The sequence below is a fragment of the Papaver somniferum genome, chromosome 6 (genome assembly GCF_003573695.1).
Source record: "Papaver somniferum cultivar HN1 chromosome 6, ASM357369v1, whole genome shotgun sequence".
In the NCBI taxonomy this organism is placed as follows: domain Eukaryota; kingdom Viridiplantae; phylum Streptophyta; class Magnoliopsida; order Ranunculales; family Papaveraceae; genus Papaver; species Papaver somniferum.
In genome coordinates this window covers 120,794,549-120,804,960 of record NC_039363.1, presented here as the reverse complement: position 1 = coordinate 120,804,960, position 10,412 = coordinate 120,794,549, and the positions used below count along the sequence as shown (strand labels likewise).

The 10,412-nt window shown below is 37.2% G+C and overlaps 2 protein-coding genes, 1 non-coding gene and 1 pseudogene across 4 annotated transcripts; 3 read left to right on the top strand and 1 right to left on the bottom strand.

The window, feature by feature from the left end:
• Positions 1-258: 258 nt before the first annotated feature.
• Positions 259-5,420, top strand: LOC113289077 (T-complex protein 1 subunit beta-like). 2 transcript variants are annotated; one of them, XM_026538247.1, is made up of 12 exons: positions 259-333; positions 550-624; positions 732-788; positions 893-958; positions 1,063-1,174; positions 1,355-1,483; positions 2,199-2,270; positions 2,525-2,640; positions 2,859-2,935; positions 3,680-4,165; positions 4,433-4,748; positions 5,012-5,420. In XM_026538247.1, exons 2-12 carry the CDS (start codon positions 619-621, stop codon positions 5,156-5,158), a joined length of 1,584 nt encoding a protein of 527 aa, XP_026394032.1. In that variant the 5' UTR covers positions 259-333; positions 550-618; the 3' UTR covers positions 5,159-5,420. The 2 variants fall into 2 exon arrangements, with proteins under 2 accessions (XP_026394032.1, XP_026394033.1); XM_026538248.1 differs by lacking the exon at positions 259-333 and adding an exon at positions 432-473.
• A 1,009-nt stretch (positions 5,421-6,429) lies between these two features.
• Positions 6,430-8,123, top strand: LOC113291400 (annotated as a pseudogene).
• TRNAW-CCA lies at positions 7,787-7,858 on the bottom strand. The gene has a single exon. It is a non-coding gene; the product is annotated as a tRNA-Trp (tRNA).
• A 465-nt stretch (positions 8,124-8,588) lies between the features above and the next one.
• On the top strand, positions 8,589-10,038 carry LOC113289079 (probable xyloglucan endotransglucosylase/hydrolase protein 23). The gene is made up of 3 exons (XM_026538249.1): positions 8,589-8,999; positions 9,124-9,317; positions 9,425-10,038. Exons 1-3 carry the CDS (start codon positions 8,727-8,729, stop codon positions 9,831-9,833), a joined length of 876 nt encoding a protein of 291 aa, XP_026394034.1. The 5' UTR covers positions 8,589-8,726; the 3' UTR covers positions 9,834-10,038.
• The last annotated feature ends 374 nt before the right edge of the window (positions 10,039-10,412 follow it).

Genomic DNA, 10,412 nt, shown 5'->3' with positions numbered 1-10,412 from the left:
CGAGAAGTAACCTCCGTGGAATCTAAAAGGTTGCTTAGCTTATGGTATTTTCAGCAATTCTTTCTCCAGCAATACAAGAACATCCCTTGGAAATCTTGTTCTAAGAAACCATGAGACAGCTTGGTCAAAAGGTCAAGAAGCGGGAAACGTTTGCTGGGCTTATAAACGGGCCTTTACAAAACTATCAGTGATTCGGCACGCGACAGTCGACAGGGTTAATTTGGTGAAAAACCAAAACCCTAACAAGTAAAAAAACAAATAGTCCATATTCGATCATTCCCCCTCTTCAAAGCAGTTCTCTGCTTCTTCTCTCTCTCGCGAAGCGATTTCTCTGTAAGTCCATCAGATACCGATCTCCGTCAACCAACTGTTTCACTTTTACTACCCTTACGGGTGTTCCTATGGTTTATCTGTTTCTCTACTCGAAGATCATGATTAATTTCAATTTGCTGGAACTTACTTAAAAATTTTAGGTCATTTATTTACTTACTTATACACAGATCTGCATTTATCATGAACACACTTTCTTATTTTATTGTTCGATTTCAGATTCTGTTATTAAAGGAGCTGAGTTGATACATCCCGAGTGAGGGTTTGGCTTCACTCTGATTCTACACGATGCCGGTATGGTTTCTAGTGATTGATTCGGTGTTTTTCTTATTTAGGGTTTTGGTATTTATTTTTGATTTTCAATGTTTATGTTAACTTAATGTTTATGTACTTTATTTTAGGCCGATAGATTATTTAAAGATGAGGCTACAGAAGAAAAGGGGGAGCGGGCGCGAATGGTGAGTTACCCATACACTTTGATTGATGTTTAATTTCATATATTGTTGTATACTTAGGTTTGTATCCTGACCTAAGAACTTTTGCTTTTGTCTCTTTATTGTAGTCTTCCTTTGTTGGTGCAATGGCAATTGCTGATTTGGTCAAGACCACCTTAGGACCAAAAGGGATGGTAAGTTTTTTAAATTTTGGGCACCAGACATTGTCATTTTGAACCGCTTGTTTGTGTATCAGGCATGATCTTACTAGTTGGTTGTTAATGTCTCTTTGTTGTAGGATAAAATATTGCAATCATCTGGTAGAGGCCGTAGTATTACTGTTACAAACGATGGAGCTACAATTTTAAAGTCTCTTCATATTGACAACCCAGCTGCTAAAGTTCTTGTTGGTATCCTTGAGTTCTTGTTGGTATTTTGGTTGTTTTTTTTTTAATAAATTTGATCCCTGGGAATAATAGAACTGACTGACTCCGGGGTTTTGTTAGTACTTACTGGAAAGAGTTATATCAGGGGCTCCTAACTCAATCGTTTCTGTTGATAATTAATTTTCCTTAATCGAGAATTTTTAGATATTTCAAAGGTCCAGGATGACGAAGTTGGTGATGGAACAACTTCAGTTGTTGTATTGTGTGGAGAACTTCTCAGGGAGGCAGAAAAGTTAGTTAACGCAAAGATCCATCCTATGACAATAATTGCAGGTTTATTTCCACCTATAAGGGTTGTCATTTTCCATATATTGTGACTACTATAGTGTCACCGGGTCATTCATCGTACCCAAGTTTCTTAGACTCACTTACATTTATGCTATACTGCTATTGTTTATATCATTTGAAGTTGCAGTGTGCATTCCACTCTTCTTTTCTGCTATGTAAACTTGTGCATGTCAACCATCAACTATCATCTAATCAAAAAAGTAAAGTAGAATCATCAGCTATCAGTTGTAAGATATTTATTGCAACTGCTGCACTTATTTGATTGGTATAGCAATGGTGTTTTATAAATGGGCAGTGCGTTAAGCTCGTCAAAAAAGTTAGTTTGAAAGTGCTTGCTTAATCTGGAATCGATTTCCTGTTCTAGATATTCAATCAGTTGCAAAATTTTGTTTTGTAGAGCCTTCATTGAACACTCGAGGTGTGTTATACGCCATTCAATCGAATCTAGTGTTACTGCTTAATTCTACTTGCAGTTTACAGTTGGTTTTCAGCATTATTCATGCACTAGATGGTGGTTTACTGCTCCATTTCAATAAATATTGGTCTAGTTCTTGTATTTCCATCTTATTCACAGTCTTTATTTAAAACTTCTTGTTGAAATCAACATGTTAGTCTGCAGCCACTTTGCTTCCATCTCTCAAAGCCTGACCACTTGCTTTATTTTTGTTTTCTTCTGAATGTTCTCTGTTTAATTTGGCAGGATTCAGGATGGCCGCTGAATGTGCACTGAGTGCTTTGTTGAAGAGAGTAATGGATAACAAAGAGGATTCAGGTAAATATCATTCAGAGAACTTATTATGCACATGTGTACTATGTAGTGAGCCTTGTGGCCTTGCTACTTGTGTGTTATCAACTATTTTGATGATCTAGGCAACCTGGTGATCTCATGCCACTTACAAAATAAACCATACATGTTGATATTAGCTTGTTGAAATACGGACAGGTGCTGATGATGCTTTCTGTTGACTCTTGGTAATTTGTTTTGGTTTTTGCCTAGCTCATTCACCTCTCTTGGTTTTACTTCAGAGAAATTCAAGGAGGATCTGATGAAGATTGCAATGACTACCTTGAGTTCCAAAATTCTCTCCCAGGATAAGGAGCACTTTGCAACACTTGCTGTAGATGCTGTTATGAGACTTAAGGTAATAATCTTACTCTTATTCATTATGCACAATAATCTCGTATCTGGTTTAGATCCTTTGTCATTGTTTCCATGCATGCCCTTCTACATAAAGTTCTGTGAATGTTCTTTTTATGAAGCATTACTTGGCCACCTGCTGCTGTGGACAGTTTCTCTGATTATAATATCTGAAATTATGTTTTAGTTGCTTGGTTGATTAATTTTTTATGGTAATTGCAGGGAAGCACAAACTTAGAGTCCATCCAAATTATTAAGAAGCCCGGAGGATCCTTGAAGGACTCGTTTTTAGACGAAGGGTAAGCCTTCTTTTCAATTCTTTCATGATTTTACGAGTTATATTTATATATTTTTGTATTTTCCTAGCATTTGCCTTGACAATACAAGGCTAATCCTTGCTACAGGAAAATGCATCGCATTGCCTCAGCGTTTTTTTAAACCTTGTGCTCATTGAACTTATCCCCTCGAACACATAATATTTACATCTTATATTATGTATTTACATTTACATCTTGGTGGTGTTCTATATGTATTTACATCTTGTATCCAATTTAGTGGAGCGATAATGTACATCCTATACACTTGTTAAAGTATATGAGTCTTCTACTGTGTTTTCGTTTCTATGTCTAGTCTTCATATGTTGTACTCCCTCCGTTTCTTTTTAATAGGCCAGTTTTGTTTTTAGAGAAATTTAAGGAAATTAAGAGAATTAATCATTGAAAGTGGTCCTCATGACACTTGTCAATAAAAGAAGTGAAGTGAAATGGTCCCCATGACACTTGTCAGCAAAAGAAATAAAGTGAAGTGGTCCACATGACACTTGTCATCAAAAGAAGTTAAGAGAAAAGTGGTCCCAAAAAATTTAAGTAACATTTGACTTTCCCAATTAGGAAACTTGCCTATTTTTTGAAACTTTTATTTATAGAAACTGGCCTATTAAAAAAGAACGGAGGGAGTATTTTATTTCGATATTTTGTTTTTATGCGCTTAATGTTTGTTACTAATAACATTTTACTGCACGGGCATTTGTTCTCCCTATGCAGATTTATTCTTGACAAAAAAATTGGTATTGGGCAGCCAAAGCGCATAGAAAATGCTAACATCTTGGTAGCAAATACTGCTATGGATACCGATAAAGTAAAGATCTATGGGGCTCGTGTTCGTGTTGATTCAATGGCTAGAGTTGCACAGATTGAAGGGGCGGAAAAGGGGAAAATGAAAGAAAAGGTGGAAAAGATCATTGGTCATGGAATTAACTGTTTTATTAATAGACAACTGATCTACAACTATCCCGAGGAACTCTTCGCTGATGCTGGAATCCTTGCTATTGAGCATGCTGACTTTGAAGGCATTGAACGCCTCGCTTTGGTAACAGGTGGTGAAATTGCATCTACCTTTGACAATCCTGAATCTGTTAAACTTGGTCATTGCAAGCTTATCGAGGAAATCATGATTGGTGAGGACAAGTTGATCCACTTTTCTGGTGTCGAGATGGGTCAAGCATGTACCATAGTATTGAGAGGTGCAAGGTATTTTTCTTTTACCTTGTTACCTTCGACGGTGCAGATCAGTACTTGTTATAGTTATACTTTGTGCATGGTGGAGTCTCTCTTAGTTATCAGTGGAGAAAATATATTAATGTGGTTGTTTCCTCTAATATGCTGAAAGTTCGAAGTTGACAACATGTATCTTAAAAACTAATAATTCTAGGCAAAGTTTTTTTTTTTTTTTTTTTTTTGTGTGTGTGTGTGTGTGTGTGTGTGTTTTGGATTTGATATATTTTTCTTCTGTTGCAGTTTTCATGTTCTTGATGAGGCAGAGAGGTCTCTTCATGATGCATTGTGCGTCCTGTCCCAGACAGTGGTCGACAGCAGGGTTTTGCTTGGAGGTGGTTGGCCTGAAATGGTGATGGCAAAGGAGGTTGACCAGTTGGCACGTAAGACTCCTGGAAAAAGGTCGCATGCCATAGAGGCTTTCTCCAGAGCTCTCCAGGCCATTCCAACAACTATTGCAGACAATGCAGGTTTGGATAGCGCTGAGTTGATATCTCAGCTTCGTGCTGAGCACCACAAGGAGGAAAGCAATGCTGGGATTGATGTCATCGCTGGAGCCGTAAGTATTCTTTCTTTTCTTTCTAATTAAAGCAAAATAACTCTAATTAAGTATTACTTCTGCTTGCTTTCACTTTTTTGGGGGTTAAATATTAGAAAATTTGATGAAGCAAATATCAAACCCAGTCTGATTAGTTTTCTTGATCAACGAGGAGTTTCACACGTTCTTGAGAGGCCAGTTAATGTGATTCAGTTTGTTAGGTCTAGTAGGAACTTGTGTTATCTCACTGCTCCTTCGCTTACAAGTTTCTTGATTATATGCAGGTAGGGGACATGGAGAAACTGGGGATATCAGAGGCTTTTAAGGTTAAACAGAATGTTCTGCTATCTGCTACTGAAGCTGCAGAGATGATTCTCAGGGTTGATGAAATTATCACTTGTGCTCCACGAAAGAGAGAAGATAGAATGTGATAAAGTACTGGATCACATCTCGGACATTTAATGTAACGACTTGTTGTTTATTCTGGATTTTCTAATTATCTAGGTTTTCCAAAGATCTATGGTGACTTGCTAGAAAATTGGGTTTAGTAAAGGTAGGGTCAGGTGTTTCGAACTTTTTAACGAGGAAATGGTGGCTGTATTTGAATTTTGTGTTTCTCAAGTCCTATTTTGCATTCTTCTCTGTTCTTTGTCTTTACTTTTAAATTTTAATGCTGTGGTTTGTTCTTCATTATTTCTTTAATTGCTTGTACTCTGTTCTCTGTCAAGATGAAATTTCTAGCTAGGAATGCCCAGGGCTGTGGGCAAAGCAACAACTGAACATCTAAAAACTAGTATTGATCTCGTAAAACCTAAATTTTCTGATAGAGTGGTTGCTAATATGAATTACATGGAAGTCCTAGCACCACTTATGAATTAGAGATTAAAAACTTTGTTTTTATTCCTTTGTACACCAGTTTTAATTGCATTGTTTATTTTATTCCTTTGTACACTAGTTTTAATTGCATAGTTTATCGGACTTGGACGCATAAAATCTCCCAATTGGTAATTTCCAGAAATTTGGTCGAGAGTATACAAAGAGCACAACGAGGTCGTTTCTACCTAAGATACTCTAAGCATCACTTGTTTTTGTTCTTTATTATTACCTTATTGATTCATCATTTTTGTTCTTTTCTTAATTTGCCGCAGTTTCATCATTTTAATGACGCATCTCGTTTTAGTTTCATGCATTTTTTGGTGTAGTGACATGCATGATGACCTTGTAGTACCCCTAATAACTACGCACACTCCGGAAAACTACAAAAGGAAGATTCTGCAAGGACTGTCTTTTATATTGTTCATGTTTATGGAGCTGTTCTATGATTGCATTAAGCTCCTGGCTCCATGATATTTCTTCGAAACTTCACGTGGCTAACCACCGTACGTATCAGTTTCTTCAAGTGTATATGCATCTGTGTTGGCCACTAAAACTAAAATTGACTTAGGCTAGAATAGTACAATTTCCTGTTGGTTGCTGGGTTATTTGGTGTTAGCATTCTTACAATATATTGAACATTCCGCCCATCAGTACCGGCCTAGTTGTTGTTTGCTTGCATTTGTAGGAACGTATCTTTGATAATACCTTTTCAACCTTCTATACTTTGTTCCAAGTTGCAGTAGTTCAATATAAATAAGCTCTCAGTGGTGTTAATAAGCAGTACCATACATTCTCCTTTTCAAAAGACCAAAAATATGGCTGAGATATGGTTGGTTCCATCTTATTTTCTTTTACCACTTCTTTTCTCTCTCTCTCCCCGGTGACTATGAAACTGACCCAAGCAAGAACCGTTTCTAGCATTTTCATATTCGGCGACTCAACAGCTGATGTTGGGACTAACAATAATTTGGAAGTAGCTTTTGTGGCCAGAGCAAATTACCCACACAATGGGATTGATTTTTCTTCCTATGGATTACCACCGGAAGGTTTAGCAATGGCCGTAACACTGCTGATTATCTAGGTACGCTCATTAACTAATGAGTTGTTCACTGATCTGCGAGAAAGTTTTTGATTAATAGTTACCTGACAATGGCACGAAATTGTGTGACTACTCTAGAGATTCACATTTTTCCAGCCATAACAATTTCAGTGTCTTTCCTTAATTCATTGAAATATGCATTTGCAGCGAAACTAAATGGTTTCCGAAGGAGCCCGGCCCCTTTTCAAGCTCTTTTGGGCAGAAAAGGGTCTCTCAACAGACATGTCATTCGTGGTGCAAATTTCGCCTCAGGGGGGTCTGGAATTCTCGCATTAACCGGGAGCCAATCTGTAAGGGCTCTCAGTACTTTTTAAATTTCTGATTTTAAAACCGTGGAATCAATCTATAGAAATGTTTTTTTTCAATTTGCAGCCATGCATGCAGTTTTAAGTGTTGAAAAACAAATAATCTGTTCGTCCTTGATATCAACAGGGGAAGGTAGTGCCCTTGGATGTACAGATTACACAGTTTGCTACAGTTCGAGGAAACTTTACAGAATACTTGGGATCGTCACGGAAAACCGATACTTATCTCTCGAAGTCTCTTTTCTTCATCAGTGTAGGCAGCAATGACATTTTTGAATACATCCATTCGAATAAGAATACTAATAAGGAAAAGTTCTTGACTGGACTTATATCGACTTACCAGAGTCAACTAAGAGTAAGTTCTCTCTTTAATATATGATGATGCATGAGCAAAACTTAACCAACATTTAAGTAGATACGAGACAACTTTATTATTATTATTATGCATGCAGGATCTATACAAACTCGGAGCAAGGAAATTTGGGATAGTAAGCACACCACTAATAGGATGTTGTCCATCACAAAGGTCCTTAAATGCAACAGGAGGATGTCTTGAAATACTGAACGAGTACTCTTTAGCGTTCTATTCTATGATGGGAAAGATGTTGGTAGAACTAAGCTGTGAACTCAAAGTGATGAAATACTCATTTGCCAATGCATATGAGATGGTTGCTAACATCATAGATAACCCACTTCCTTGTGGTACGCCATTATTTTCTTTCTTTTTTGCAATAAGCAGACCACAAGAGGGACATTTGTTGATAAAAAAAAAAAAAAACTGAACCTGACGTGAATCGAACACGCAACCTTCTGATCTGGAGTCAGACGCGCTACCATTGCGCCACAGATCCATCTGGGTTAGTATGCTTATAGTTCATTATATTACTTCCACCAGGGTTCAAGAATATTACATCGGCATGCTGCGGAGGAGGAAGATTTAACGGAGATAGCCCATGTATAGAAACTGCAGAAGTTTCTCAGAATCGGAGTGAGTACTTATTCTGGGACTGGTTTCACCCAACACAAGCAGCCTCTGACTTAGCAGCTGTAACCCTCTATGACGGGTCACCAAGATTCGTAACACCGATCAATTTCAGACAATTGGCTAAGCATTGAGTCCTTATAAGCCAGCACAAAGCCGCGTATTGCCTTGCGTTCATTATTTCTTGTAGTTGTGCACCCTTTTTTAAATGAAATAAAATGATTGATTATGCATACTTGTATTACGTGTTTCAGATTAGTAAAAAAATGAAGTTTACTTTCGGTACATTTCTAAGGTGGTTTATGATTTACAAACCTAGTCACACGTCAGGTAATGGAGTAAGTCATGATGTGGTTTAGTAGGAAAGGCCGTGGCGGTGATGCTGTTTGAAATCATTTCCTTTGAAAGTGGTTATAACTTCTTTGAAAGAAAAAAGTGGCAAGAATTTTATGGGTTAGTCACAGTCAACCAATCGCTATAGCCGAAGAAAAAATAGCTCAAGGACGAACTTTTTCAAAAGCGCGTATTTATGTATGGGGAACAAACTAAAAGTGTACCAAGCTGTGTCCAACTCATAACCTGTTCCTCCAAACCATTTCAAGTTCTTTCTAGCAACTTTCCTCACCGAAAGCACCCTCCAAACCATTTTACAACAAACACATCCATTCATATCATTCACATTTGAAGTATAAAAGTTTCTTGCAAAAATCATTCAAATTTGTATCAAAAACTTTGCAATGGCTTCTGTTAAGGTTCTATGCTTGTTAGTTTCTCTAATGGCATGTTCTGTCATACTTGCATCTGCTGCTGGTAATTTCTACCAAGATACGGATGTCACTTGGGGTGACGGTCGTGGTAAGATACTCGATAACGGACAGCTTCTTACTCTTTCTCTTGACAAACCTTCTGGTTCTGGTTTTCAGTCCAAGAACGAATACCTGTTTGGCAAGATTGATATGCAAATTAAGCTTGTACCCGGAAACTCTGCTGGTACTGTCACTGCCTACTATGTAAGCATTCTGTTGCACGACTTTATGTTTTTTCATTCATATATATCACCATTGTTCAATTCCATTTATGCACCATTTGCCATCTACTAACTTTTTTTGCTTTGATGAATTTTTCTGCATGCAGTTATCTTCGCAAGGGCCAACACACGATGAAATCGACTTTGAGTTCTTGGGTAATCTAAGCGGAGATCCTTACACTCTACATACTAATGTATTCAGCCAAGGAAAAGGGAACAGAGAGCAACAATTCCATCTCTGGTTTGACCCAACTGCTGATTTTCATACTTACTCTATCCTTTGGAATCCCCAACGCATTATGTAAGTAAATTCCCAACTGAATTATTCAAATTAACTTTGGTCAAGTATTAGCATGTTTCACACTTTTCTATCTAGTACTCAAACTGATCAATCATTTTTCTCTTCAGCTTCTCTGTGGACGATACTCCAATTAGAGAATTTAAGAACTCAGAATCAATTGGCGTTCCCTTCCCAAAGAACCAACCAATGAGGATTTACTCTAGTCTATGGAATGCGGATGACTGGGCTACCAGAGGAGGCCTTGTGAAAACCGACTGGTCCCATGCTCCCTTCACTGCATCCTACCGTAACTTCAACGCCAATGCATGTGTTCCATCTTCATCAAGTGCCTCTTCTTGTGGTTCACAATCTAGCTCTTCCGGCAACAATGCATGGTTTTCACAAGAATTGGATTCAACAAACCAAGAGAGGATGAGATGGGCCCAAAAGAACTACATGATCTACAATTATTGTACGGACACAAAGCGTTTTCCTCAGGGCATGCCTCCAGAATGTGCTGTTGCTAATCTCTCTTAGATCGATACATATATCTGTTATCAACATAAAGCACCAATATTACCAATTCTTTTATTCATTTCTTAGTTCTGTTTCTGAGGGGAAATGGTTCTTTTCATACCCTGTATTAATATAGTGTATTTTAAAGAAATATTGATTAAACATGTCAAGTTCAAGCCAAAAAAAGAACACTCAATTTTATGTGAAAAACAACCATTTGTATACACCATCTGGAAGAATCTGTTTCGCTACAATAATATTTCCTTTCAATTTTATCTATTATTAATGTTGGATAATCTTCGGTACCGATTTCTCAATAACACGATTCATGTATTATATCTACCGATTCGATACAATTTTTTGTAACAACAGTTTTCGTATGTAATTGGACTAAAAAATTGAACCTCCTATTTCGTTAAGCAAAAACAAAAACCAATCTTGATTTAGTTTTTCTTAACCAGAGCCAATTAAAACATAACAATTATACCGTATTTTTCGTTAAGCAAAAGCAAGAATACGCAATTTAAATCAACTTTTCTTAATAGGAAAACTATTAACAAACATAATAAACCGTTACCTTATTCTTCGGTATGACAATTA

Bases quoted from the DNA above. Each gene is read 5' to 3' on its own strand.
- LOC113289079 (XM_026538249.1), top strand. From the start codon at position 8,727: ATGGCTTCTGTTAAGGTTCTATGCTTGTTAGTTTCTCTAATGGCATGT. The intron at 9,000-9,123 runs GTAAGCATTCTG...TTCTGCATGCAG, and splicing joins GTACTGTCACTGCCTACTAT to TTATCTTCGCAAGGGCCAAC. The intron at 9,318-9,424 runs GTAAGTAAATTC...TTTTCTCTTCAG, and splicing joins TGGAATCCCCAACGCATTAT to CTTCTCTGTGGACGATACTC.
- LOC113289077 (XM_026538247.1), top strand. The intron at 959-1,062 runs GTAAGTTTTTTA...TCTTTGTTGTAG, and splicing joins CCTTAGGACCAAAAGGGATG to GATAAAATATTGCAATCATC. The intron at 2,936-3,679 runs GTAAGCCTTCTT...CTCCCTATGCAG, and splicing joins GACTCGTTTTTAGACGAAGG to ATTTATTCTTGACAAAAAAA.